Here is a 27,758-nt window from a genome sequence, read left to right as displayed (position 1 = left end):
ATCTGTTATCACACTTACTGCTGCTCCGGTATCTATTATTACGCTCACTAATTGATCTTCAACTTCTAATTCTGTTCTCATTGCTGTAGTTTTCTTCTCTTCATTTTTCATAGTTCCCACCGAGTGTAGTCAATTTTTTTCGTTTATACTTCTTGGTCTATATGTTGCTTCTCTCAATTGTTTATGATACTTAGGATTCCCATTTATTAATTGTCCATATGTTATATTCGCTCTACAATTTTTCACATCCCCTACAATATCATAAGGTGGTATTCCGTCAGTTAATCTTGGTCCATACTCCCTGGGCTTCATTGGTCCTCCTGCTTCTCTCCATTTTCTTAGTCCTTCCGTTGGGTCATAATAAGCTTGCCTTTTATTACTCCATCTCATTCCTTTTGGTCCTATTGGTCTATCCCCATTTTGTTCAGTTCGTTCAGGTATATAATTTGGTGCTATCATACCAGTTGGTATTTCTCTATCATCCATTCTATTTCCTGCTTCTCTTAATTCTTCCTGTAAATTTCCCTCTTCATTATTATTTTTATATCCCACTATTGGACTCGTCCTTCTTGATTGTCTTCTTCCTTTTACTGCGTCATCCTTTGCGTATAACTCATTATGATAATTTAATTCTCTATCTTCATAATCATTGTAATAGCCTTGTGCATAATATACTTCGTTATATTGTGGATCCTCGTATCCATATTCATCATAATAATATTCTTCTTGATCATCATATTCGTCCATCATATTTACTCTCGCATTCCTTCCTTCGGGACAATTATTCTTGTAATGCCCCATTCTATTACATCCGAAACACGTTGGTACCCTATTCTGGTTTGATTGATAACTATTCCTATTACCATTATTTAATCTCCTTCCCATATTTGGTTGATACCTATCCCTATTATCATTGTTTAATCTTCTCTCCATATTTGCTACCATTCTTTCTAATTTACTAATTTTCGCCTTCTCTTTAAACATTTCAGCTAATTCGTCCTCATAATTTTCGTTCAATGGTTTTGCGAACATATTTTGTCTATTGTCATCTTTTCCGATATCTATTTTCGTACTAATTGGTGTTCCTATTGCTTTTCTTAAAAATTCGTCTTTTGCACCTTCTTCTCTTACTGCTATTTCTATCGCCCCATTTAAGTTCGCTGGATTCTGTCTTCTAACTTGATATCCTATTGTTGGTTCTAATCCTTCGATGTAAAAATCTACTTGATATTCATCTGCTAATGCATGTCCTCTAGTTGCTATTCTTAATATTTGTCTAAATCTTCTTGTATATTCTTCAACACTTTCATTTGTTCCTTGTCGAGTTTTTCTTAATTCTAGCATTTTCTTTCTTCTAACATCCTCTCTGGTAAATCTTCTTTTTATTCTATGCTTTAAATCATTATCATTATCTGCATCTGCCCAATTCACTAAGTGACCTGCATTTACTTCTTTCATTTCATTATACCATTGCGCTGCTGCTCCTCTTAAATGTGCTGCTGCGTATACCGCTTGTCTTACGCCATTAGCTCCCGCTGCTTTTCCAACTGCTGCAAATGCTACCTCGAATTGTCTAACCCAATCAGTAACATCTTCATCTTCTCTTCCATAAAAGAGTGGTATACTAATTGTTCCTCCTGCTTCATTTCCTGCATTTTCGATCCTATCTATCAAACTTCCTTCTGCTCCTACTGCTGCGTTCAAAGTATTAGCCGGATAGCCTAAAGCGTTCTCTAACATTCTCTTTACTTGACCCTCAGTTGCCATATTCAATATATTCTCTTGAAATAAATCTTGTAAATTGTAATCAGATAATTCACTTTCGTTGTCAGAATTTTTAATATTTAATGAACTATTCGTATCTGAATTTTGACTTAAGTCGCTATCCCCTCTATTTATAACATTTTCAACTTCATCTTCAAACTCTTCTTCGTTAAAATTTTCAATATCTTCGTCCCATCTTTCATCCGGACTTAGTATTTCTCCAATCTTTTCTGAATCATCTGTATTATCTTCTTCTGATTCTTCATTATCGCTTCTTTCGCCACTTTCTTCACTATCTATTATTCCCGCTTGTTCTTTCAACAACTTATCTAACTTTTTCTTTAATTCATTTTCCGACTCATTTTTATTTTCTTGAAAGATTTCAATGAATTCTTTATCTAAAATTTCTCCATCTGTATATCCCATACTAGTTAATCTTAACAATTCTTCTTCAGTTATTATTGTTCCAATATCTTCAAAAATCTTCTGTAATCTTTTTACCCGATTATCAATTTCATCGATATTTTCTTCTTCACAATCTTTGCATACCATTCCTCTTACTCTAGACATATCATCCATCCATCCTAATCTAAACATATCATTCATCCATCTTATTTCGCATCTTTCGCACCAAGTTGTATTCTGGTTTAACCACTTATGAATTTCTTTTCTTAATTCTTTATCTTCCAAATCTATCATTTCCATATATTCTTCCACAAATTCTTTAGTTACTATTATTCGATTATTTACCCCAAAACTCTTCATTCTTTGAATTTCTGACACATCTATTTCATATCCCAATTTTTCTAAGTTGTTTCTTAATTCTATTAGCTCATCTTGTTCATTCTTCTGCGCTTCTTTAACACATTCCCCGCATTCGCTATCCGCTTCGTCCATTTCGAACCTTCTATTACCACATTTTTCACATCTTATTGTTTCTTTTTCTAACCATTCTTTTATCCTCAATTCTTTTTCCCTTTCATCCAATTCCTCTATCTCTTGAATTTTATCCATAAATATTCTCGTTACCAATATATCCATTTCTATCATCAACTTTATTCCTATTTTCCAAATGTACCTCAGTTGGTCTTCATCCATAACATTTGACCTTCTTCTTAATTCACTAAATTTCCATGATTTATCTCCTATTATTATCTCTAATTCTTCCTCGGAATCATTTTCCAATTCGTAACTTGCCGGACTATCTTCACTTTCTGAATCTTCTGGTTCTTTTGTAAATCCCCTAGTATCTATAAATATTCTTATTATCTTTTGCATCATATTCTTGTGATATTCGTGAACATTTTCTATATGTATGTTCTCATATTCTATTTTGGACATTAGTTCCTTTACTTTCTCCTCATTCATAGCTATTCCTTCTTCTTCATATAGTAACTCCCTAAACGTCTCTATTGCTCCCGTCTTTACTCGTAATGGTCCAATTTCTTTTGATGTGATTCTATACCATTGCCAAAATTTCTCAAACCTTCTTTCAACATCCCAATCTTCCAAAATATATTTGTGTTCTATTAATTCAGGATTTCCAATTAATCTATCAAATACTTCATTCCCCAGATTTCTTTCAATACAGTCTCTTACAATTACTAATATAATTGTTCGTAATCCCCTTTCTTTCATTTTTGGTTGTATTCTATATCTTATTGATTCCGTTATTCTATCCATTATGTCTCTACATTTCCCTTTATGTATTGTATCTTCCCTTTCTGAATTATTCATACTTAATAAATCTAATACTCCCTTAATCGTTACGTCATTGTATATTATTATTGCATCTTCAAATTTAAATAACGCGTCCCAAAATTTCTTGAATACTATTGGTTCATTTACTATTGGATAACATAATTCACAATTTAAACATTCATTCAATTCTTCCGTTCCTAATTCGTGTTCTTCTTTATGTGTTCTATATTCGCTTTCCCATTGATGGTACCATTCCATTATATGCTTTAGTTAAATTGCTATGAATATCCATCCAGAATCTCAATCGGATTCCTCTTTCTATATATATATATTTCACTCTTATCATTTCTATTTTTGATCTTCTAAACATTCTTTCATCTTTAAATAGATTACTTCTTTCAATCTTAGATTCCATCTTTCGGTTCTATATATTTACTTCGTCATATTTTACTATTAATTTTTGCTGCGCCTCGAAATTTCAAAAATCTTTCTAAGTCCACGATCTCCTCAGGCTGCGGAGGTTTTTTACTGCGCCATAAAATTTATCTTTTATCACCGATTTCCCTAATTTCACATGTCGCATCTTTTCGTCACCGTGATTCATAGTTTCACATATCACAAACTTTATGAAAATTTTGGAGTCTTAAGGTTTGCGAATTTCCAATCTTTCTTATCGTCCACATAAATCCTTCTTACTATATATTCTATATTATATAAATTAATCTATAACACACAAAATGTCGTTCTTTTCAGATAAATGTCTTTCTTTTCAAATAAATGTTCTTTTTCAAATAAATATTCTTTTTCAAATAAATGTTCTTCTTTTAAATAAATATCCTTCTTTTCGGATTTTACTCTATTATTAAATACTGCACGTAATGTTCATTATACGGCTCGTTAATGTGTAAATATCCTTCTATTTTTTCTTCTTTTAACGGAACATTGTAATGAAAGCGTGAACTAGGACACTACACCAGGAACCCTCATCTGAAATGTAGCCTAGGACCTGTAACAATACAACGTATCCATTTTTCCTCCTTCGTTGGCCGACTTGTCTCTTAACGGGTGAATCTAACCTTCCAAAATCCAGTTTCAAAAGTCATCAGCTATCCATAAAACTCATCTAAACCAACTTATCTTTCCTCAAATTGGTGGACCTATACTGAGCTTATCTCTATCTCTTACCCGTTGGAGATACCTCACATTGAAATAAAAGCACGACAGTTTTCAGGTTTGTCCCATTTTATCCATTCAATGTTTCTTGATAGTAGGTGTCTTTACAATCTTCATTCCCCGTCCCCAAAGCAATTTGCGCATTATTGAGCTGGGTATCCAGATTTGACGTAACCCATACGTTATAATCTTTAATGTCGAAGAATAAAAATTTTCCAATCTCGAACATTTATCCAAAATTCAAACTCAGAGGTAACCCATACCACACAGATGAACCCCGGATAATACATTGGTGTTCTCCCATTATTAATCTTTATTTCAAAATCCATCTTTCACTTCCACATCTCCTTATGAAATTTCTCAGGTACTTTATTCCCGAAAGAAATATTCTTGTGCTTTCTATCGATTAAATGATTACTTGCACAACTTCAAACTTCAATCTTTCACCTTTTCAAGTTTTTAACTCGATTAAATCCTTGTTGATTTATTGGTTCCTTTTGAACTCGTCAAAACCTGAAATCTAAAAATAAATTCTAAAATAAAATATTGATTAATAATACCTATCAGTGACTTACTAACGAAATTAAATTTTCATATTCATTATAATAATAATCATGTGATGATGATCATTTCCTTTCTTGCGAGCATGCACCATATGAGATCCCCCAATTCCCCCTGTCATCGATTTACAAGGTTGCCACATCGAACGGGCGTTCTCATGGTCGAACGAACGAATGAGCGAACAAACAAACGAACGAACGAGCAATCAAACGAACAAACACGTGATCAAAACATAATTAACAAACAATAACATCAGCGAACAATATACAACAACATTCTTGGTTCACAAAATAAATAGCGTTAGTAATATAAAGCGTTGAACGGTATAAAATAAAATTAACTTCTCTGAATTTTCCTCAATTTATATCCACTTTCGATTTCAAACTGCGATAGCTCTCGCTACGAATTATTATCTTCCAAAGGTATATATTTAATTCATCTTAAATTTTCATTAATTAAAATTAATTAATCAAACATTAATTAAAGTTTAGGGCGAACCTATTACCTTTAATTAATATTAAACTTCATTAATAATTAAAAAATAAAACTTATATTTTATTGAGTTCTGTGGATGCGAACTGTGGAATTACTTTGAATTCCGTTCTCTATATATACAATTTTTATGCTACTTTCTATTCTATCTATATACTATCTTTTATGTTCTTTACATATTATCTTTGAACTATCTTTCTAATATACTATCTATATTTTAAATACGCTATCTTTTAATATGCTATCTTATATATTATTTTATATATTATCTTTTCTATTATTCAAATATTACATCGTAAAGAAATAATTTATAACCCATCTTTTATGGCTGTGCTATCTTTTCTTTAAAATAATCTTTCAAATATTATGTCGTAAAGATATAATTCATCTTTTGTGGCTGTGTTATCTTTTATATATGTTCTTTTTAATATGTTATCTTTTATATTCCATCTTTATGCCATCTTTTCATATTATCTTCTATATTATTTTGTGTTCTCCAATCTTTCCGACATTATTTTATATATTCTTTTAATCCACTTTATGTGTTTCGCTCATAATCTACCTTTTGTGGCTTATAATTATTCTTTCTTGTCGTTCTCATTGTTAAAGATCGCTAAGCCGCAAATGATCGACTCTATTTATCCTATTGGTTCTTTGTCAATCATTCAATAAATATTACATCATGTAGATCATTACTCTTCTTAAATGTTTATCCTTTTCGGCTAATTATTTATCCATCCACGCCAATCCACGATTAATTCGTTCATTCTTAATACTTGATAATTACATTTGGTGGTTGAATTTTATCTTCTTTTCGTACTTGATATTTGGCCGTTTACAGCGTAATACTTCGCAACTTTTTAAAATATTTCGAAATTCTATGATGCGTAATGCTCCATAATTTGACGATTCGTAATATTCTGTGATTTTACACAACTTAATATTTCGTAATGTTTCAAAAATAATACTTCATTTTCTGTACTATAAGTTTATATAATGTATGTTTTATTAGATATAATTTTATTAAACCATAAAAAATTACAAGTATTTATTAATATACAGAATACATAAAAGTAAAAAAAAGAAAGAGTAAAGAGTAACAATATTATTAGACGTAAAAAGAAGAGAAACAGCTATAGTAACGTTAGTATTAGATATAAAGATAAAAGAAATATTGTTAGTATTAAGGTAAAAAGAGTTAAAGAAACAGTAAAAGGAGTAAAAGAAACATGGATATTATCGTTAGTATTAAAGTACAAGTAAAAAGGAATAAAGGAAACGTAGATAGTATTGTTAGTATTACGACATAAAGTAACAAAGAGGTAAAAAAAAACGCGTTAATATTAAAATAATTAGTATTAATAAATAAATATTTCTATACCTGCAAAGTAATTGAACAAAAGAATAAAGAAATAAAGAGAAAGGAAAAAATAAACATGTTGTTAGTATTGTTAGTATCGTTAGTATCGTTAGTATTAAAGTACAAGTAAAAAGGAATAAAGAAAACATGGATATTATTGTTAGTATTACGATACAAAGTAACAAAGAGGTAAAAAAAAATGAAAATAATTAGTATTAATAAACAAATATTTCTATACCTGCAAAGCAATAAATTATGAAATATATGTAAATATATTGTTTGTATATAATTAAAGAAATAATAGAAAGAAGAGACAAAAAAATTAAAAATATTGAACAAAAGAATAAAGAAATAAGAGACAAAAATAAATAAGACAAAAAACGCGTGCATGATTAAATGATTAAATCACATGCAAGGATCAGCCTAATTTTGATTGGCCAGAAAAACAATTACTAAATATCATCCCCTCGTGATAAATTAAAAATTATCAACACAAATTCAATACAAATTTAATAAATTTAACGAAATTTGGCCAAAATTAACAAATTTTTTACCAGAATTATCAACACAAATTGAACACAAATTTCAGCCACGATTTATTTATGTCACACCCGTATTGTTAAGAATTAATAACCATTTTATTTATTAAAACTATATTATTATAGTAAAAAAAATGCTATTACGTGTGATATATATAAAAAATAATATTTATTTCTTTTGTTTCCTATGCAACCCATAATTCTCTAATAAACTATCTACATACCGATCTTCCTCCTCTGTATTATAAGAGTCACTAGAAAGTATATCATCGTCAGCTATGCCATCATTAACCGCAGCACCTGCTCCATCGTTAGTCGTAGCACCTGTTCCATCGTTAACCGCAGCACCTGTTCCATCGTTAACCGCAGCATCTGCTCCATCGTTAGTCGCAGCACCTGCTCCATCGTCAGCTGCTCCATTACCACCATCATCTACATCATTACCATCATGAGAATCATCGTCCGAATGTGTAAATTTATCCCTATTTTCCAACTTTTGCTAAAAACCAACAAATAAATAAATAAACTGTAATTCAAATAATTCACATTTTGCAAATTGTAAATTAAAAACTTACTAAGTTGTTGATTATCTTCGACTTCATTATACTTTCACTCATTTGAATGTTTTGATTATTAGGATTTAAGTACGTTTCACATATGCTAATCGCATACGCTATTTGTGTTTTTGAGGGATTTTTATTATCTTTTCGCAACTTATCAATTATCAGCGACATATATGTCGTAGGTTGTCCATCTTTAACCTTTTTAAATAGGATGTTGTAACATCTTTTCACCTCCGGCTTACTCTTCCATTCCTGAATCTTTGACGGACTAGCCTGAGTGTTAATGGACGGTAATTTATGCCCAGTTGCTTCATAAACGGAATACATTACATCTTTTACTCTGGACGTGAACGTCCCTCTTATACTCCTATGTTGTTGTACTAACTATTAAAAAAAATATTAGTATGAAATTTAATAAAATTCATAATTGCTTTAACTTACAGTTGGGCAATTTTTTTTTTCGAAAAAAAGAATCCATTGATTTTTTTTGAACTGGCGTATAAATTCTGGATTTTCATCTTTTAAATATTTTTCGGTAGCAAGTCTGTACTCTTCTTGCGAAGGATAAACAAAATTTTCAAATAAAATTTTTGACACCTTCTTAACAAGCTCCTAATCAAATGAGGTTAGCATTTCAGGTTTACATTAAATAATATTCATCTTTATTACCTTTATATACTCCGGATCTATTGTATTATTATTTTTGTTATCATCGTTGAGCTTTTTTTCTATACCCGAGAGACGGGTTTCAAGATTTTTTTGTCTGGTAATAAGAACTTCAAGCTTAGAAATTATCTGCGAATTGGTTCTTAATAGTTTTTCTATTGTTTTTTTATTAACTTTAACAATAAAATATAATTACTATATATTATATAATTTCTTATAAAAAATATGATACATATCATGTCATATATACCTTCAACATTATCGTCTGATAATCTTATTCGTTTCTCGGCTTCACTACTCTTCTCAGTATTACGTCTTGAGATTCTTTCATTATCATCAATATTTCGTTTTTCACCACGTTTTGTAGCTATCGGGATAATATGTGAGGGAGGAAATATGAACTAAACTCGAAAGGGAGAAAAAGATATTACTAGAAATTTGAAGAGGAACTAGAAATACGAAAGGAGAAAAATATGAGAAAAAGGGGAAAGACATGAATCAGAAATTTGAAAATGAGGAACTAAAAATACGAAAAAGGGGGAATACATGAACCAGAGGTTCAGAAAAAGGAGGCAAGTTGTCATAACGTCATTTCCGCCATTCTATACTAAAAAAGAAAAAAAACTTGCGAAATATTGCGAAAAATGGATGAACTAATGCGAAATATTACGAAAAATGAATGAACTAATGCAAAAATTTTGCATTGTGATATTATGAAAAAAAAATTGTAACACTTTCATGAGAGAATTTTTAAAAAAACTCTCGTAAAAGCATATAGTACAATTGAAGTATTAATCAACATCCATTTATAAAAAAATAACATGTTACACATGTTGGGGCTTGTATGCATGGCAAAAAAAAGTTGCAGCGAGTGAATTCATTTGGCTGATTAGATTGATAGTGATCTTGAACGCTTATAACTGATTATCGCATAAATTTGTGGCTGATCATCCGTCCATTATTGTAAAATGTGTTAAGCCAATAAATTTGTGGCTGATTATCAGATGATTAGCCGATTGAATAAGCCGTATTAGCCATCCGGATTCTTACAGCCCGTTACAGCAAATTCAAAATTTGCCAGCTCACGAACTCGGCAAGTTCCTGGCAGCAAAATTGCTAAGTGTTTCGCATATTTTAAATTTTGCTATAATGCGTAAATTTGCGAATTATTCCGCGACATTAGCCACCAGATTCTTACAGCCAGTTCCATTCATTAATGCGTAAATTTGCGTAGTTGTACTGGCAGCAAAATTGCTGAGTGTTTCGCATATTTTGAATTTTGCTATAATGCGTAAATTTGCGAATTATTCCGTGACATTAGCCATCAGATTCTTACAGTTCATTAATGCGTAAATTTGCGTAGTTGTATCTATTCAAATAACTCAATCAATTGTAATCCATTCAATAATTCATTAAATTTTTACAATAAATTTGCAATATAATTTTATTAGCACACAAAATCTTATATAAATTGAATAGTGAATTGATACTTTTCATCAAATTTGACGCGTTAATTTAGCAACATGAGTTTCAAATGCCCCCTTTGTATGCGAATATTCAGTCAACGCTTTGCATATACTCAACACGCCCAAAAATGCTTAAAAAATGTAGAATTAGAAGTAGAAGAAGATGATGATAATAATGATAGTGAAAAATATAGCAGTGAAATGGATACAAGAAGTAATCTAAGTAGTGAATATGAAAATGATAAAGTTGAGGTAATTATGTTATTCCAGATTATTCTTTTTAAAGCTCTTAAGAAAAAAGCTCAAATTATACTAACTCATTTGGTTTATAATTTTAGGTGGATGATGATAATGATGTACAAAATATGTCATTTGACAGTATTGGAAGTGCAATATCAGAGATGAGCCTTGAAGATAGTAACTTTGAAAATATATTAGATTCATCTGAAGAGCTTGAAATTTCTGAAGAGCCTGAAATTTTTGAAGAACCCAAAAATCTCAATACCAAAACTTGCACAGAATTTCCTAATGATGCTTATAAAGATCTAATGTTATTAGTAACGAAATATAAAATAAATAATAAAGGTGGTAATGAAATAATACGTTTTTTTAATAAACATTCAAATCTTACAGAATCACCATTACCAAAAAATATCGAACAGGGACGAGCATTTATGAATAATATGAAGTTTTCTAATTTAGAATTTAGTAAAGTTCTTATAACAAAACATAAAGATAAAGATTATTTTCTTTATTATCAAAACTTAATACAGTGCATCAAAAATATTTTAACTGTTCCTGACATAACACAAAATTTTGTGCTATCTTACGAAAACTATAAGGTAAATAGTAAATATTAGTTAATTCAATAATTTAAATAATATTTATTTTAATTTATTTATATTATTTTATAGTATAATAGAGAAAGTATTTACAGTGAACAAAACACTGGAAAATGGTGGAAAACTACGCAAGAATCCTTACCTACTGGTTCCAAATTATTATCAATTATTTTATATTCAGATGCAACAACTACAGATACATTAGGAAAAAGTCAATTGCATCCAATATATATTACATTAGGTAATATCCCAATATGGCGTCGTAATAAACAGGATGCAAAGCAACTTTTGGGATATTTACCAATTTTAGAAGCTGCAAATAAAGATCTGGTTCGTGATACCTTTCATAAATCTTTACGTCATTTATTAGAACCTATTATTTTATTAAAAGATGGTATAGACCTTTTTATAAATAATGAAAATACCTGGTTTTATCCTAGAGTTTCAACTATTATTGCAGATTGGCCGGAAGCCGCAAGTTTTTGTTTAGTTTATAAATCCTCCAATTCAAACCTTCCATGTCACTCCTGTTTAGTTAAAAGGAAAAATCTTGCAAATATAGACTTATCGGTTAACGATGTAATACTAAGAACTCATGATGAAATGCGTAAACATTTTGAAAATGATACACAAAGATCTGTTTGCATAGAATCTGTACATAATTTTTTTTGGGATTTACCGTAAGTATGCAAAAGTAGAAATAATTATAATAACATATATATCTATTAATTATAAATATTTATATTATCAAGGAATATAAATATCTACTTGGCTACTGTTCCTGACAGAATGCATCATTTAGATTTAGGTTTATTTCGTTATCAAATTATCTTCACGTGCGATATCTTAAAATTGCAACATGTTAATGGTAATAAATTAGTTGAAGAAGTAGATCGCCATCTAGCAGCAATCCCACGTTTTCCCGCCATTAAAATTTTTTCCAATGGACTGCAGTCAATTGCAAGATTAACTGCTAATGAATATCGAAGTTTGATGAAAGTCATGATATTTGTTATTGATAATTTATATGATGAAAATAACAATGAAGTAGATAATTTTGTAAATAATGATGATCTTACGAAATTGTACGAATATTGGAATGAAATGTATATTTTAAGTAGATATGAAGAATTTAGTGAAAGTGACTTGGAGAAATTTAATGTATGTATTAAAATTTTAGTAAAATTGAAAATTTAAATTAAATAAATTAAATTAACATTTAAGTTTTAGAATGCAATACATAGATGGGCCCGGATGTTTGTCAAGGCTTTTAAATTTGTTTCTCCTTCCAATTTGAAGTTACCTAAATTGCATTCATGGGTTTATCATATTATTGACTCAATACGATCTTATGGCGCAATAAATGGCTATACTACAGAAACTTACGAAAGTCTTCACAAATATTTCATTAAAATACCCTACCGAATTAGCAATAAAAAAGATGTCGAATCTCAGATTTTACGAACTGTAAGTATTTGAAAATTTTATTTATTGTATATATTTATTATATAACTTAAGATGGAAATTAAATTAATAGATAAAACGTCAAGCAATATCTATTAGAATGTCTCAACATTCAGTGAATCCGGCAAAAACACCTCGCACTTGTAAATTTTCTGCAAGACTCTTTGAATTCTCTTTACAAGATGCAAATACATTTTTTAATGAAAAAAAAGATTCCGTAGACAATAAAATGCAGATTGGTTTTGCTAGATTTATAAGTTGTCTGGATTCATATCTAGATTTACTTGATGGTTTCACAATTATTGGTGAAACCCGAATAAACATATACGGATCGGTAACACTGGAAAATGGTGCCATAATGCGTGCCACAAACAGGTATCATAATAAAGTATGGTTTAGCGACATAGCTATTTCAATGGATTCTGAAGAATCAAATGATTATATATAAGACAAAGGACTTTGTTATGGACAGGTATTTTTCCAATTTATGTAATAATTTATTATAAAAGTATTAATAAATATTTATTATTTATAGGCCTTATTGTTAGCAGAAGTATTAACAGACCCACCACTAAATCTCGCATTAATTCAATGGTACGATTTTAAATCTAAAAGGAACCCATATTTATATGGATGTCCTCACTTAAAATTGATAGAATTATATAACTTTGTAGCTATAGAGTCTATACATGGTGTCGTTCACATAGTACCCCGATTTGATAAACAAAATGAATATTTCGTAAATAAATATATTTTTTAGTCACTTGATATAGGAGTTTTGATTTATTTTAATAAAATTATATCCTTAAAAGAATTTATGGTCACGTTTTCCATATCATAAATAAAATGCAGATTTATTTATTTAATTATTAACAACACGGGCGTGATATAAATAAATCGTGACTGAAATTTGTGTTCAATTTGTGTTGATAATTCTAGTAAAAAATTTGTTAATTTTGGCCAAATTTCGTTAAATTTGTTAAATTTGTGTTGAGTTTGTGTTGAATTTGTGTTGCGTAATTTTTTATTTATCACAAGGGGATGATATTTAGTAATTGCATGTACGACGTACAAGATTTTTTTTATGATTTTTTTAAGAAATGTACGCAAAATATTTAATCAGAATATAATTGTTTTATTTTTAAATATGATATATTGATGATTTTTTTTTAAAATTCAATAGAATGTGCTAATAATAAATTGTTTTATTTTTAAATATAATATATTGATATTTATATTTAAATAACCAAAACATGTACATGATTTTTAATTATTTTTAATTGAAATCAAACTAAGATTTTTTTTTAAAAAAAAATTAAAATAAATTAAGTGATTTATATCTATATTTAGAATCATGATATTTATATTTAGATAATCCATATCCGCATGAGATTTAATTAATATGTTTAATGATGAAAAGTCTAATAAATTAAATTTTAATTGAAACGAGAAATAAAATCAAACCAAAGAGGTATTGTTCAAATTTTATTTAAAGTGACATTTTACGACTTTCTTTCAAATTTTTACTCATCCCAAAATCAAATTATAAAAATCAAATCAAATCTAATAATGCCTCGCCAAACACGTCATCGTTCCTATAACGTCCATTGGAACTGGGCTATGATGGACGAACTTGTCGACATACGCCGCGACAGAAACCGCGCCTACCATAATATTAATGGTAGAAGCCGCCATGATTTTTGGGACTCTGTTGCCAATAGGTTCATATGACTAATATCTATAATTTTCTTTAAGAAAGAATTTAAATTCAAATTAACCAATCCATTTAATTGAATCAGAATAAATAGAATATTTCGAACGAGGGTTTCCGGGCAACAGTGCAGCCAAAAGTGGAGGAACCTCATCAGGGATTACCATGTAAGTAAATAAATAAAATTACATTCATATAAATTAAATGTATTTACTGAATATTCAAACTGATTTTGATATTTAGAACTATGTCCTTTATCGTAATGGTACCCCTGATCGGCCTGGGTGGCGGCTGTGGACGCGTACCGGCCAAAGATATTATCGCGAATTTAGAACAAGATTTTGTGAGAGGCCGGGTAATTATACTATAATAAAATTTTATAATTAATATTACATTCTATTTTACGTTCACATTTTAAATTTGATAAATTTGATCAATTTTAGATACGCGTGACGATCGTAAGAGAAGGAGAAACTTACCTACGTATCGTAAAAGATAATTATTTTTATTTTTTTATTTATTAAGTGAGTAGCTAGGCCCAGTCCGTACCAAATATCGGCTGGAGACTCACGTTTTTTTGGGCTGTGACTGATACTGATGTCCACGCCGTACAGCCTGGGTACTATTTTATAAAATAGTAGCGAACAAGTATCAAATGTATATTTTTTTATTAAGTTATAATAAAAATTAGAATTTACTTTAATTTTTAACATAAAAATTGTAAATAATAAAAAATTCGTAAATAAAAATAAATTTGCTTTCCCAAACTTAAAAAAAAAGGTGTTTATATAAAAGAAAAGGTGTTTATATTATTTTTGATTATTCAATAGTATCACATGCCCCTTGTATACGTTCTACTGCATACGCAGTTTACAATCTCGTAAATTTTCGAAACGGAATATTACGCAGGTTTACAGTCTCGTAAATTTTCGAAATATTTCAACCGTAATATTACGTAGGTTTACAGTTTCGTAAATTTTCGAAATATTTTAACCGTAATATTACGCAGGTTTACAGTCTCGTAAATTTTTGAAATATTTCAACCGTAATATTACGCAGGTTTACAGTTTCGTAAATTTTCGAAATATTTTAACCGTAATATTACGCAGGTTTACAGTCTCGTAAATTTTCGAAATATTTTAACCGTAATATTACGCAGGTTTACAGTCTCGTAAATTTTCGAAATATTTCAACCGTAATATTACGCAGGTTTACAGTTTCGTAAATTTTTGAAATATTTTAACCGTAATATTACGCAGGTTTACAGTTTCGTAAATTTTCGAAATATTTCAACTGTAATATTATGCAGGTTTACAGTTTCGTAAATTTGCAGAATATTTTGACCGTAATATTGCGTAAATCTTACGATATTGTAAACTTACGTAATATTTTAACCGTAATATCACATAAATCTTACGAAATTGTAAACTTACGTAATATTTTGAAATTTTTCAAAATATTATGCCATAAACTTTCATAAACTTACAAAATCGTAAACTTACGCAATTTTTCGCGCTATAAAATTTCCTGATGTAATTATATTTTTTCAGCTAAAGCAATTATAACGGCCTGGATCTCGTCTAATAATAACAAATGTTCCTCCCTGAATTTAACAATACAGCTTAAAAGTAAATCCGACAACTTAATGTAACACTAATGGAGCAATGCCGTATCTCAAAATTTTCCGTTTACTTCTAAGATCTCTTGCAAAACAGAAGATCGCATGTGGGTATCTTTGTTTAAGTTCACAGCCTTCCCAAAAAAGGAAGTTCGTTATGTAGAATAGTTATTATTACCCTACCCCTATTTCAATTGTAAGAATAAAAATCGGAATATTTGTTCATCATGGATCGAGATCCGTAGATGACGAATCACACATGTACAACTAATTCCTATTCAAAAAACGGATTAATATGTGATTAACCTGTATACGTAATTTGAATGCGCTAAACGTCAGTAGGATAATAAAAATATACCGTTTATCTGAGGATCTGTAAATCATAGATTCTAATCGGCTCTATTTTCATTTTTGATTCTCTTTTTAACAGCGCCCTGTCTTACGATCCGCAATGTAAATCAGGATCTGTTTTTTTATTAGTAATTTAGAACTGCGTAACAAGTGAGATAGAACATACCGGAACTTTGGAGAATGTTCATAAGTATAGTAACGCAAAATATTGCTCTTGGCCGGGGTTATTAATAGATTCTCTAAAAAATAACGACTGCGACCACACTACTGCGCATGAGCCAGTGACGTATTATTGCAGATGACGTTTTACTGTGCACGATATCTAAGCCACCCACGTGAGTCGAAAAAAAGATACGATGATGATTCAGTCCTTTATCATCTTCTGCGCATTTGCGTTAAGTGCCTTCGGCCAGATGATCGATCTAGCAAACCTGTGTAGCAATTTTGACTTTCTTGTTTTAATGAATATCCCAGGGACACATAAGATAATAGAAATTATCTTTACTTTGGCAAGTCTAATCACCCCATATGCCTCGATGTGTGTGAATGCTCGTACATGCTGGGCACTTGGCTTCAGAGTTGGTATATTCGAAATGATCTCGATATTTTGTAATTGATTTAGTCCATGATAAGAAAGGGAAACGTTTACGTACAGCTTCATAGATGATATTCCTATCTTCAGGGAATTTAGATATCTTGATAGGAACATGTGAATCTTGGCCGGAGGCGCTTACGCATGGCGCTGGTGGAATAGGTGGTGAATTATCTGGACCGATTACTTTGGAATCACCTAAAGAATTAGGAACGCTTACCATAGATTCAACAGGCGCAGTTGCATCACCGGTGATTATTTCTGAAGTCACGTGAGTGCGTGAATTTTTTTCACGCTGTGTAGTAAGATGATTTTTAATAGTATCGATTTGCATGTCAGTTAACTTTGAGAGTTTGTTTGCACTATAAGATTTGATTCGCATAATCTTATCTTCTCCAATTTCGTTAATTAACATATATATAGGCTTAGTTAGCTGGGTTTTTTTGCGCAAGTTTACACAAGAGACTCCTGAAAGATACTGTAGCATTTCATCATAAATCTGCCCACTCGCAAGTTCATAGGCTTTTTTGTTCGTAATAACTCCATTCTCCAGAATTCCAGGTAAAATCTCACTATGTCTTTTTTTAAAATACCTTCTATAGCAATACCAGCTCATGATTTCATCTTGTTTGGCTCATATAGTCCTAATTTCAGCAAATTTCGTTTTTTCATATAGATGTGCTAATTCGATTGCAGGCGATTGATCACTCTCCTCCACATTAACAACCTTAACACAATCTTCTTCCGAAGGTTCTATAAGCAATTCTTGTATCAAAAGCTGTATATCTATTTCAGGTGCTTTTATTTTAGCATTTTGTTCTGATAAGACTGGGTTATTAGGGATAGGATGCGAACTTGTGGATGATTCTGACGAAGGGATATCAGAAGTACCAGGTAAACCCAAGTCTCGAAGCTTTTTCTCTCTATTGCGCTGTCTGATCTCATCGCTAACCCTTTTCTTGTATTCTTCATCCAAGAAAGCAACCGTCTCCTTATCTTCCAAGGATTTCTGATCACATTGGTCCATAACAGACATATTAACAGCTGATATGATTACCTCTGTCAACTCCTCTGGTATCGGTTCTTCAGGTAATGAAGTATCCATTTCCTCATCCACTGACGGTTTCTCATGTTGTGTTACCGTTGGCTCTGCAACCAAATTGGCCGAAGGCGCTGAAGCAAAGTTAGATGAATTGTTGTTAAAAGAATTATCATTTGCCGTTAAGGCGTTTTGTAGAGTCTGATTCTGTTCCACTTTCGTGAGTCTATCTCTAAAGTCAACATTCTCGGCCCTGAGTTTGGCATTTTCAGCATCACGCCTCTCATTATATTCCGCATTCGCTCTTAGAAACTCGTTATTCCTATGCTTAAGTTCAGCTATTTCAGCATCAGACACCAAGAGCTTGATTCTAAGATCGCGGATCTCAGTATTCTCCTTCCTAAGCTCTGCATTCTCAGCCTCAAGTTCAGTGATACGCTGTTTCAATGATTCAAGCTCGGATGACATGATCTATATAACTAATACAATGTATATAAGCATTCAAAATAAAAAAATATATCACATGTTTTTCCCTTACGGCCCGTAAGCGAAATTTGCCAAGAAAAAAATGAAAAATTTTTTATTAATATATGCGAAAAATAAATACAAATGTTCGGGATGTAGCCCAGGATACATATTATTTTTTAATAATTTTTTCGATCCTAGCCCTCTTGCTAGTTGGGGAACTATCTACACTAACCCGATCCTTCAATAACCCTACAATTATGCCGATTACCCTTTTCACATTGCTTCGAAGTAATTCGGGATTATCTTTAACTGCGGACTTCGTGAGATTGATCTGATATTCACTACCGCTCGTAGAGTATATACCATCAGGAGTATATATGATAAAATGCCACTCTGTGCCTGTAGTCACAATACCATATATATAATCAAAATAGTCGTTCCCAAATGCTTGATCCGCAGTCCGTTTCTTTTTATTTGTCTGAAATGCACTTTCAAGTTGCGCCAGATTCTAAGAAATAAAATGCGTTAATATTATTGATTCTCTTTCGGCTTGGTGCTCTAAAAACATAAATTTGAGTAGTAGTCTTACCTGCGCATATCCAATCTTGATATTGCGTGGTTTCCCCTCAGTTATACAAAGTAGGTCTTCCAAACTTTTGATCGCGTAGTCTACTCGGCCAGTGGCATCTTCACCGGAAACGTCTTTCTGCAAAACTATAAATATGTCTTGAGAGGTGAGATTTTTAGCTATCGCGATAGATGCATGTAATATTGCTGAAATAAATTCACAGCGCGTCGCCTCATTAGCATCGGTCATGGTTTCCACGTTCGAAAGTTTTAAAATAATATCCTCCATACAGTGTTTGAATGCCTTATCATCATCACTAATCTCCTCGAAGACTACAGAAAAAATAAAGTTAATATAGCTATCTAGTCACTTTCGAAAAAATAATTAATTACCTACCGGGAGTAAACTGCTTGATGTTTGTTATATCCTCCCCATTGACCTTATTTCTACGTAACATTTCCTTCAGGTCGTCGAGAGTTTTAAGCGAGGAATAGTTTCGTAATTTCTGACTGAGGCCTTCAATAAATTCTACAAGAACTGTTGCAGGTCCTCCTTTCATACCATAACGTTCAAGTTTTTCTTCGGTTAATTTGAGGAAAGAGCGACCGGTTATTTCTTCCTTGCGTAAAATTTTAAAGTGAGACTCCTTGAGCTTCAAGTCTTTCCTCCCCAAATATTCGATAAGCTCCTCTGTATTAAAATCCCTAACCACGTCTGACATTGTTCTAGTGGATATTTCTTCCGTTATTGAGGCGGGTGAAGCGGGTGAAGAAGCTTGTGAAGACATGGTTTTTATATATGTGAGTTTGTGCTTGCGAAAAAATATGCAGTTACAGGTAAAGCTTGTTTATGGATATAAAAAGCGCTCGGGAGAAATGATAGATTTTTTTGTATCGATTCATAATGCATTTGCCCAATATATATGCAATTAAGATGTAGTACAGAATTGTCAGGCGATTATATTACATCATTACACGTGATATTTTTCAAGATTTACGACAAGAACGTAATATATGCTTTATTTAAGAAATAAAAAAAACGTTGCCGGAACTCGGCCTACAATACATAAAATTGCGACTATAGCGCTACATGATACAGAAGATTATTCTGACCGGGGGTATACAGTAATATGAAAGTGCTCTGCTTTAGGCTCCTCAGTAAAATAATCGGAAATAGGGGTACTACTATCCATTACCTTTTCACTATTGCTTCCGGCTTGAATTATACATAATTTGAGTGGGATCTCAACATCCAATCTGCTTTGAATTGTAGCTTCGAGCATGATATAATTTTCATCTTTTTCAACTCTAATCGCCTGCATTACTTTAACGCAAGGGATATTCATAAGTTTTCCTATAGGAACGATAAGACAATTGAGAGTGATTTCGTCCATTTTGTTTTCCTAAATATAAGACCCATAGTGAGAAAACTCGCTCCCATACATACATAATTTAGGGCATATACATACCTTATTTTGTGTTATTTTACGAGAAAGTTTTTTGCGGAAAGTTGGCTGAACTTCTACATACTCCTACATGCTTTATATCTTGCTGGGAAAGAGTTAAGAAGGTATGAGGCGTAATTAGTACTGTCGTCTGATGCCAAGAGTCCTATGAAAGCGCATGCAAACGGAAATCTCATACCTTTTCACATGTAGATCTACCGGAGAGACTATAGTTGGTTTTACGCCTGGCGATCTCAAAATTGTGAGTCCCTCAGCCCTTCATAACATATGCTTTTGCCGGCGCTATTTACTTTTAGAGTTGGTCCTGTGTTGCTTGTAGACATTCTTTCACATTTTCTCATGTTTGTTCGGGAAAAAAATAAAGAATAAAGGTTAATATGTTTTTTCGAATATATATGTGAAAATTAATATGTCGCACAAACCCTGCCTGGTGATCGGCCTTTTTCTGTCACACAATCTGTGGCTCAGCAAATTCTTTCGAGCTGAAGAGGACCAGATCACTGACCTCGGACTGACCAATATATACCATCCGGCCAGGTCCTGGAGGGACCCCATATTTCTGATCGAAGTTCAAGTGGATAATATGGCAATTCTATTAGACTTATTATTTGTGGGAGATAAATAACATTGGATTGTAAGAGTACATGGAATAATGACGTTGGATTACTTACACTGGGTAGACTATATACAAATCGCTTAAGTATTTTCTCTCTCCAATACTTGACAGCTTTTGTGTTCCAATGGGTCTTAATTTCACAAAAAAGGTCATCCCAGTCATACCAATCATCATAAATAGTCCAATCCTCTTCTCTCTGTCCATATTCTTTGGTAAATTCATCGAAGGCTTTCTCCTTCTCAGCATCTATATCCTCATCAAACATTTTGCTAATATTGTAGATCAATTATACTTAATAAAAAATAAAGTACTGGTAGCGTACATAGCTTCTTTTCAGTATATGCGAAAATTATGTTGCACATGACCTGACTGATGATCCACTTATTTTTCTGTCGCACAGGAGTGGCCCAGCAAATTCTTCTTTCGAGCGAAGTGATCACCGCTCCGGACTAGCTAGATTATTCAGACTCTGATTCGGTTTCAGAGCTAGAAGATTCCGAATCGGAACAGTAATCTTCATCAAAATTTTCGATATTAATATTTGGATTTAGCTGGTCCATAGCTTTTTTGCTAATATTTTCACATCCTTCCAAATCTAGAATTTTTAAACTGAGACATGAGCGAGCAATTTCTTTGATAGTCGTACTGGTAATATTACAGTGACTAAGGTTAAGATGTTGGAGCTTTAGACAGGAACGTATAACATTACAAATTGATGGTTCACTAACAAAATCACAGCAACCCAGATCGAGATATTCTAATTTATGACAAGAATGGGCCAGTGCTTCAGTAACCTTATCAGTGATATCATTACCATCGATCTCTAAGTGTCTTAAATTCGGAGATCCTTTGATGATGGCTATAATCAATTCATCATTCCACAAAGCCATAGCCCCACTAAAGTCAAGATACTCTATGCTGAGACATCTCTGTATTAACATACTAGCATCTTTGACATCCCCCTTACTACATGCAATATCAAGATTTCGTAAATTTGGGCATGAGTTTATGATGCAACTTATAGATTTATCTGTAATCCAACGCGCTTTGGCAAAATGGAACTCTTGTAAATCACGGCAATTTTCTGTGATCGCAAACAAAGATTTATCGCTAATATTTTCGCAGTAAGAAATATTTAGATGTTCTAATTTACGGCATGATCCTATGATTGCACATAAGCCTTTATCGGTTATTGCTTGAGCATCCCACAAATTGAGATATCTTAAATTAGGATATGATTCCGCTGATTTATCACCAAAACCTATACTATCTTTGAAATCTAAATGAACTATATTTGGGAACATTTCCACAATACTTCTTATTTTTTTATCTGAAAGTGAATGGCAAAAAGTAATTTCTAGGTGGGTTGTATTCAAGACATAAGCTGGCTTATGTTTTTCATTTATTAATTTTATAAATCTTTTACATCGAGTACAGTCTCTCTTATGATAAGTATAATCGTCTGGGAAATGATGGCCATATTTCAGGTCATTCCCCTTTAGCTCAATGCGTTCCCATAGAAAAGAGGCACCACATCTGTACCACAATCGGGAAACAAATAGAGCGGGGTAGAGGGATTTTTCTACCGCTAGGAAATATAGAATCTGCTCTAATAGTTCTGGTATATTAATATCGCTAGAATGTGCCATGGATAATATATGCTGTATCTTTAATAAAAAAATAGCCGTTAAGATGCTTTGCAAAATTACATATATTGATGACCACTGCTTCGGATAATTGTTATTTTGCATTAGGTTCATTTTTTACTTCTTTGAATGGGATCGCAAAATTATCATCTAATAATAGTTTTGAATCGCATATATCCAAAGTTGCACCATTTTCTCAAAACCATGGCCCTCCCAATACTAAGTCAGGAAAATAATCAGGCCAATCTGGTCCAGAAACTATGAATTCAACGGGTGTGCTTTTATGCTTCTCGCCATCTTCAAAACCAATATGCAGATTGACTTTTCCTAATGTGGAATAGAATGCATCCGGAGTTACAATGCTATTGCTTTCACTGTGATATGTAATTCCTAATTCACCAATATGTTTTTGGCTAACACAACTTACATCAGCGCCTGTATCGAGTACTGCTTGGCTGGGCTGGTTTCTTCGATTACACAATTCACGAATATCATTTTTATTATGGCATATATAATATCCAAATATAAAAAATAAATTTCTATCACTGCAAACTGGCATTTATCGGTTAGCTATAGCGCGGAGTGATAACTGGTCCAGACTAGTTGGATGATATACATTTTTCTTCTGAAACCTTCCTTTGGACTTGGCGCTCCCGGATCTGATTCGAATCCTTTGATGCTTAATCATTTTTACTATTTCATCAATATCAGAATCAGATTAATAGTCAGACGAAGAGCCAGGAAGAAGGATTATTCTTTATTGGGCTTTTTTCTCTAACCAGCGAGGGGACTATTTTTTGTATTAAGTCGACCACAGTTTCCCTATCCACGCATTCGTCCAGATCTTTTACATCCCTTTCTAACCTTTTTACCCCCTTTCTAAAGTGTTATGTTGGGAATGATATTCTTCCAACTGTTTCTTTAGCACCCTATTTTCGTCAGAAAGCGTAATATATACCTCTGCATTCTGCTTATCTGTTCCTAATAACTGGGCTAATTTCTCTGTATATCTGATAACTTCCTGCTCGCTGGATCAGATGAATACTTTTGATCAGCTACCATTTTCGTAATATATTCTATATGCTAGATCTTGCCTCGAGAGAAAAAATAAAATTCCCAATTAGGACCTGCTCATGATCGGTGGAAGAAATATTGTATAGCTGATTCCTGCATATGAATTATAGAGAAATAAATTGGAAGCTAAACACCAAGAATATTATTGAATACTCTGGTCTTCTAACCTTATATGTGATTAGTTTTCACCGGAGAGCTTGAATACCGTTGCCTGATTATATGGTTCCCCTCTTAACCGATAATTTACTATAGTATAGTTTTTTGCAGGAGAGGCATGGTTGTCGGGACTGTGGCGAAGTGCTTCACTAGCAATGGTCTCAGCTTTCGATAAATTCTTCGCTCCATGAGCTACAACTGCAAATACTGCCCTATTTTGCGCAAAGAACTAGGAAGTAGTGGTTTGCCTACTTTAGGGAGGAATTCATCCTTTTTTAGGAATGTATTGAACCATAATACACCTGGCTTTCCTGGGTCTTTTAACTGTCCAGAAGAAATTGCTTCCTGAATCCATATAAGCAATTGCTTCGCCCGTTCCTCATTCTTCTCTAGTGATCTGAATACCCAGGGAATGTCTTGTTGTCCCCGGTTTTTTCCATACTCAGTTACGCTTTCATTAGATATGCGTAAGTCTTTAATTTTAGCAGGGCGAATACAAAGCATTATCATTACATCGGCTAGGGCTTGTTTATCAGGTATATTGGACACATCATATAAATCCAGTCTTTCCTTAACCGATTCTAATGAGAAGTGGTCTGGATAATCGATTCCTTCATTTTCATGTAACAATCTATTCTCCTTTTGAATTTTATTAGCTGAACGGGTTGTGTCTGGAATCTTTGTATCAGAGACTATTTTTTCTGAAGCCTCGAGGGCTCTCATCTCTCTTCGAAGTCTAGTAAGGCGTGATGAACCAGCGCTAGCATTAGAGGCGGATTTAGCTAAGGTATTAGCTATAACTTTTATTTCTGCTTCACCAAGATTATCCCGAATGATACGCTGGGCCAAATCTCTAATAGTCTCTTTCGGTGAAATTTGACATGTATTCACTGCGTCCGGTTCTGCTTCTTGGGTGATATCGGGAGTTTCAGGAGCATTGGGAGCATTGGGTAAGGCTCCTCCTTTTTTTCGACCAGCTGTTTGCTTAGGAATTAATGCAAATACCTGTTCTTTGCTAAAGTTATATCCCTTTTGGAGACGTTGTCGTGCCTGATCCCTCTTAACTTTATCCGTCAAAAGGATATCCAATGCCGGAGCGTGGTTACTAAGCTCTTCGATACTTATCTCGATATTGAGCTCGTTTTCTGTTACATATCTAGTAGCGATGCCAGCCATGTTATTATTTGGTAATATGTAAGATATTTGATTATACCTAGGTTGTTTGGTATATACTATGCGGAGAAAGTTCAATTCGAAAAAATAAATAATTATTCTGACATCCATGGTCGGTAGGCAAAAAGAATATTATAACTTATTGCGGGCTCTCTATGAGGTCACAAGCTCCGGCCAGAATATCTTTTATATATATTTGAAAATTGCGGGTAGATAGGATATGCGAAAAAAATAATAATAATTTGGGATTTTATATTGCCTAATTGTAAAGAACAAAAGTCCCATCCCTACTAATATTTCATAACCCACTTCTATTCACTCTTTACCAAAGCATACCATTCTCTGCGCTTGCGCTGAGTATACTTATATTTTTTGTCATTTCTTGTCGATATCAAACCTACCATAGGTGACCGTTCTCTTGAAGTATGCTAATACCCTTTTGCCACTCCTCATCATCATAAACATATGTCCGGAGCTTACATGCATTCTCGAAGTTGCAGAGATATATTTCTTCACTTATTAGCCTTTCTCTCCTAGACATATAAAATATATCGTTTACATTCATACCGTCTTCTTTCGCGAAATCGATGGCATCTGCGTCCGACATCATTCTGTCCCTATATTCATGAGATAGTCTGATATCTTTTTCTGTGATGGTCACGAATACGTCTGGATCTTGGCCATAATCAATAGCCCATTTCCTGAGGCACTCTTCTCGCTCTTGTCTAGCCAGAAGTATGGTAGATAATACTTCGTTACTAGATTTAATAGATTTGGGTGACTTACAAGTCTCTGGTTCATCGATTACTGGTTCAGGTCTTTTAGAAGTCTCGGATGTACCAGATGTTGGGGCGACCGGAGCACGTGTATCTTCTGCCATATAGTCGAAAAGTGCCTGAGTCGAATCATCCTGATTACTGGCCTTCTTATCTTTACTGGTATTAGGTGAAGGCTTATTCTTTCTATCGGCTACTCTGTTATGGCGCTCTGGCTGAGGTGGGATTATTTTCTGTGGAATAGTTGGTCCCTCTAGGACCGTTTCTGGCACATTGAATATGGGTATGTCTGTAGTCTCATTTTCGGGCAAGTCGTCTTGAGGTATATCGGAAAATTCTTCCATATCACCTAGGCCAGATTCACGGAGCTTAGCTACGATCTTGGAGCGGTCGAGAATATATTGCCATTCTCTTATTCCACTACTTGCTCTCTTGCATTCAATAATATTTTTCTCTAATAACTTCTTACCGAAAATGTTGTTAGGGAATATCTTTTCACCGTTTTCTCCACACCATTCAAGATAATTCTGATACAATGATGTACGACTTGGGTTGGCTACTTTATCCTCAACCCAAGATGTAATATGATCAATTAAAAATCAAATGGGATTAGGAAGCTGGTCGCGCATTATATCTACTTTCATTTTAGTTGCAGGAATTTCTTGTGGATCAAAATCTGAGATATCTAGACTAAGAAGATATTTCATAACTACGCCAGGCGCATCAGAATGGTCAAGTATATTTCCTAGTCTTTTGAAATACTTTGTATTTCCTCTACAGCATGTAGAGACATTAAAACAAACTACACGGGAATCTCCTATATCTATTTTGAGTGGGGCGTCCTGATTGCTTGTAACCATATATCTGGCAAAATCTTTTAATCTCTTAGTTTCAAGACCTTTGCGTTCTATGGATACCTTCCCTTCTGTTATAAGAGATTTAAGATGCCCATTAAATCTATGCCATTCTCCACTAGACATCCCAGTCTCATTCATAACAATAAGTTTTCGAGCTTGGATGACGCAGGACCCCGAAGAATACATATACAACTCAGATCCAGACCCAAAATTTTAATATAACTTTATATGCCTAATTTTATTAGAAGCTTTATACAAAATCATCACATAAGTTCAAATTTTATTATAAATTATACAATTATAAATCTGAGTTTATATAAAAAAAAAATTTTTAAAGAAAAATTTCAAATAAATTTTATTGAAAATTTTAATAAATATTATTAAAAACTATTTAAAAATTCTAACAAATACTTAAAAAATTTTTTTAAAAAAAATTATTAAAAAAAATTATTAAAAAATAACTTAAATAAAATTTTTAAACAAAATTGCATGTTAAAATTTTAAATACCCGATAGATATTGATGCCCAATATGTATAATATAGTAAGTTTTATGCAAAAATTTGGGTGTATACTACAAAATAAAAGAAAATACATTTTGTTATATATCTCACCACCCAGTGATCGTAAAAAGATGAAACACAGCTCGTTGGATTCGTCTTGACAAGACGAATCGAATGGTAGTAGTTTCGTGTTTCTAGGTGTGATAGATGATGAGCTATACCACACATCGGCACTTTGTATTTTCGTCTACTGTGCATTTTTACATTTTATCACATAACTCGGCATCTATCGCGCCTAGAAATATGAAGCTACCACCATTCGACTCATCGTATTGAGACGATTCTAATAAGCTGTGTTTCATTTCTCTATGATCACTGGATGCTGAGATATATAATAAAATGTATTTTTTTTTAATTTTGTAAATGAATTTTAAAAAAATTTCTTCATTTTTATTAAAAAAATGTCTTTAAACGAACCCTTAAAAACTTCTTAAACAAAAAACAATTTCTATTAAAAAATATTTCAAGTGTTTTTTAAAACAAATAAAAAAACTCT

The 27,758-nt window shown here is 32.4% G+C and overlaps 10 protein-coding genes across 10 annotated transcripts; all 10 read right to left on the bottom strand.

The window, feature by feature from the left end:
* Positions 1–985: 985 nt before the first annotated feature.
* OCT59_020430 (uncharacterized protein) lies at positions 986–3,723 on the bottom strand (the record flags this gene model as incomplete). Its single annotated transcript, XM_066149177.1, has 2 exons — positions 986–999; positions 1,074–3,723. The coding sequence occupies 2 exons, from the start codon at positions 3,721–3,723 to the stop codon at positions 986–988; spliced, it is 2,664 nt and encodes an 887-aa protein (XP_065990116.1).
* Positions 3,724–7,759: 4,036 nt separating this feature from the next.
* Positions 7,760–9,314, bottom strand: OCT59_020429 (uncharacterized protein; the record flags this gene model as incomplete). Its single annotated transcript, XM_066149175.1, has 6 exons — positions 7,760–8,089; positions 8,166–8,537; positions 8,595–8,765; positions 8,823–8,992; positions 9,070–9,220; positions 9,279–9,314. 6 exons carry the CDS (start codon positions 9,312–9,314, stop codon positions 7,760–7,762), a joined length of 1,230 nt encoding a protein of 409 aa, XP_065990115.1.
* A 7,472-nt stretch (positions 9,315–16,786) lies between these two features.
* Positions 16,787–17,245, bottom strand: OCT59_020428 (uncharacterized protein; the record flags this gene model as incomplete). Its single annotated transcript, XM_066149174.1, has 1 exon — positions 16,787–17,245. The coding sequence occupies one exon, from the start codon at positions 17,243–17,245 to the stop codon at positions 16,787–16,789; it is 459 nt and encodes a 152-aa protein (XP_065990114.1).
* A 252-nt stretch (positions 17,246–17,497) lies between these two features.
* Positions 17,498–17,968, bottom strand: OCT59_020427 (uncharacterized protein; the record flags this gene model as incomplete). The annotated part of the gene is made up of 1 exon (XM_066149173.1): positions 17,498–17,968. One exon carries the CDS (start codon positions 17,966–17,968, stop codon positions 17,498–17,500), a length of 471 nt encoding a protein of 156 aa, XP_065990113.1.
* Positions 17,969–18,456: 488 nt separating this feature from the next.
* Positions 18,457–19,830, bottom strand: OCT59_020426 (uncharacterized protein). The gene is made up of 3 exons (XM_066149172.1): positions 19,335–19,830; positions 18,960–19,270; positions 18,457–18,878 (listed from the first exon to the last, which is right to left on the bottom strand). The coding sequence occupies exons 1-3, from the start codon at positions 19,723–19,725 to the stop codon at positions 18,540–18,542; spliced, it is 1,041 nt and encodes a 346-aa protein (XP_065990112.1). The 5' UTR covers positions 19,726–19,830; the 3' UTR covers positions 18,457–18,539.
* A 98-nt stretch (positions 19,831–19,928) lies between these two features.
* Positions 19,929–20,769, bottom strand: OCT59_020425 (uncharacterized protein). Its single transcript, XM_066149171.1, has 3 exons — positions 20,582–20,769; positions 20,407–20,488; positions 19,929–20,340 (listed from the first exon to the last, which is right to left on the bottom strand). Exon 3 carries the CDS (start codon positions 20,329–20,331, stop codon positions 20,041–20,043), a length of 291 nt encoding a protein of 96 aa, XP_065990111.1. The 5' UTR covers positions 20,332–20,340; positions 20,407–20,488; positions 20,582–20,769; the 3' UTR covers positions 19,929–20,040.
* Positions 20,770–20,900: 131 nt separating this feature from the next.
* OCT59_020424 (uncharacterized protein) lies at positions 20,901–21,284 on the bottom strand (the record flags this gene model as incomplete). Its single annotated transcript, XM_066149170.1, has 1 exon — positions 20,901–21,284. The coding sequence occupies one exon, from the start codon at positions 21,282–21,284 to the stop codon at positions 20,901–20,903; it is 384 nt and encodes a 127-aa protein (XP_065990110.1).
* Positions 21,285–21,477: 193 nt separating this feature from the next.
* OCT59_020423 (uncharacterized protein) lies at positions 21,478–22,668 on the bottom strand (the record flags this gene model as incomplete). The annotated part of the gene is made up of 1 exon (XM_025323919.1): positions 21,478–22,668. One exon carries the CDS (start codon positions 22,666–22,668, stop codon positions 21,478–21,480), a length of 1,191 nt encoding a protein of 396 aa, XP_025189155.1.
* A 193-nt stretch (positions 22,669–22,861) lies between these two features.
* On the bottom strand, positions 22,862–23,224 carry OCT59_020422 (uncharacterized protein; the record flags this gene model as incomplete). Its single annotated transcript, XM_066149169.1, has 1 exon — positions 22,862–23,224. One exon carries the CDS (start codon positions 23,222–23,224, stop codon positions 22,862–22,864), a length of 363 nt encoding a protein of 120 aa, XP_065990109.1.
* Positions 23,225–23,917: 693 nt separating this feature from the next.
* OCT59_020421 (uncharacterized protein) lies at positions 23,918–25,071 on the bottom strand (the record flags this gene model as incomplete). The annotated part of the gene is made up of 2 exons (XM_025323920.1): positions 23,918–24,107; positions 24,188–25,071. 2 exons carry the CDS (start codon positions 25,069–25,071, stop codon positions 23,918–23,920), a joined length of 1,074 nt encoding a protein of 357 aa, XP_025189156.1.
* Positions 25,072–27,758: the final 2,687 nt, after the last annotated feature.

This window comes from Rhizophagus irregularis, chromosome 3, assembly GCF_026210795.1.
Source record: "Rhizophagus irregularis chromosome 3, complete sequence".
Classification (NCBI taxonomy): domain Eukaryota; kingdom Fungi; phylum Glomeromycota; class Glomeromycetes; order Glomerales; family Glomeraceae; genus Rhizophagus; species Rhizophagus irregularis.
The sequence above is the reverse complement of the archived record's forward strand: the minus strand, read 5'-3'. Positions and strand labels throughout refer to the sequence as shown.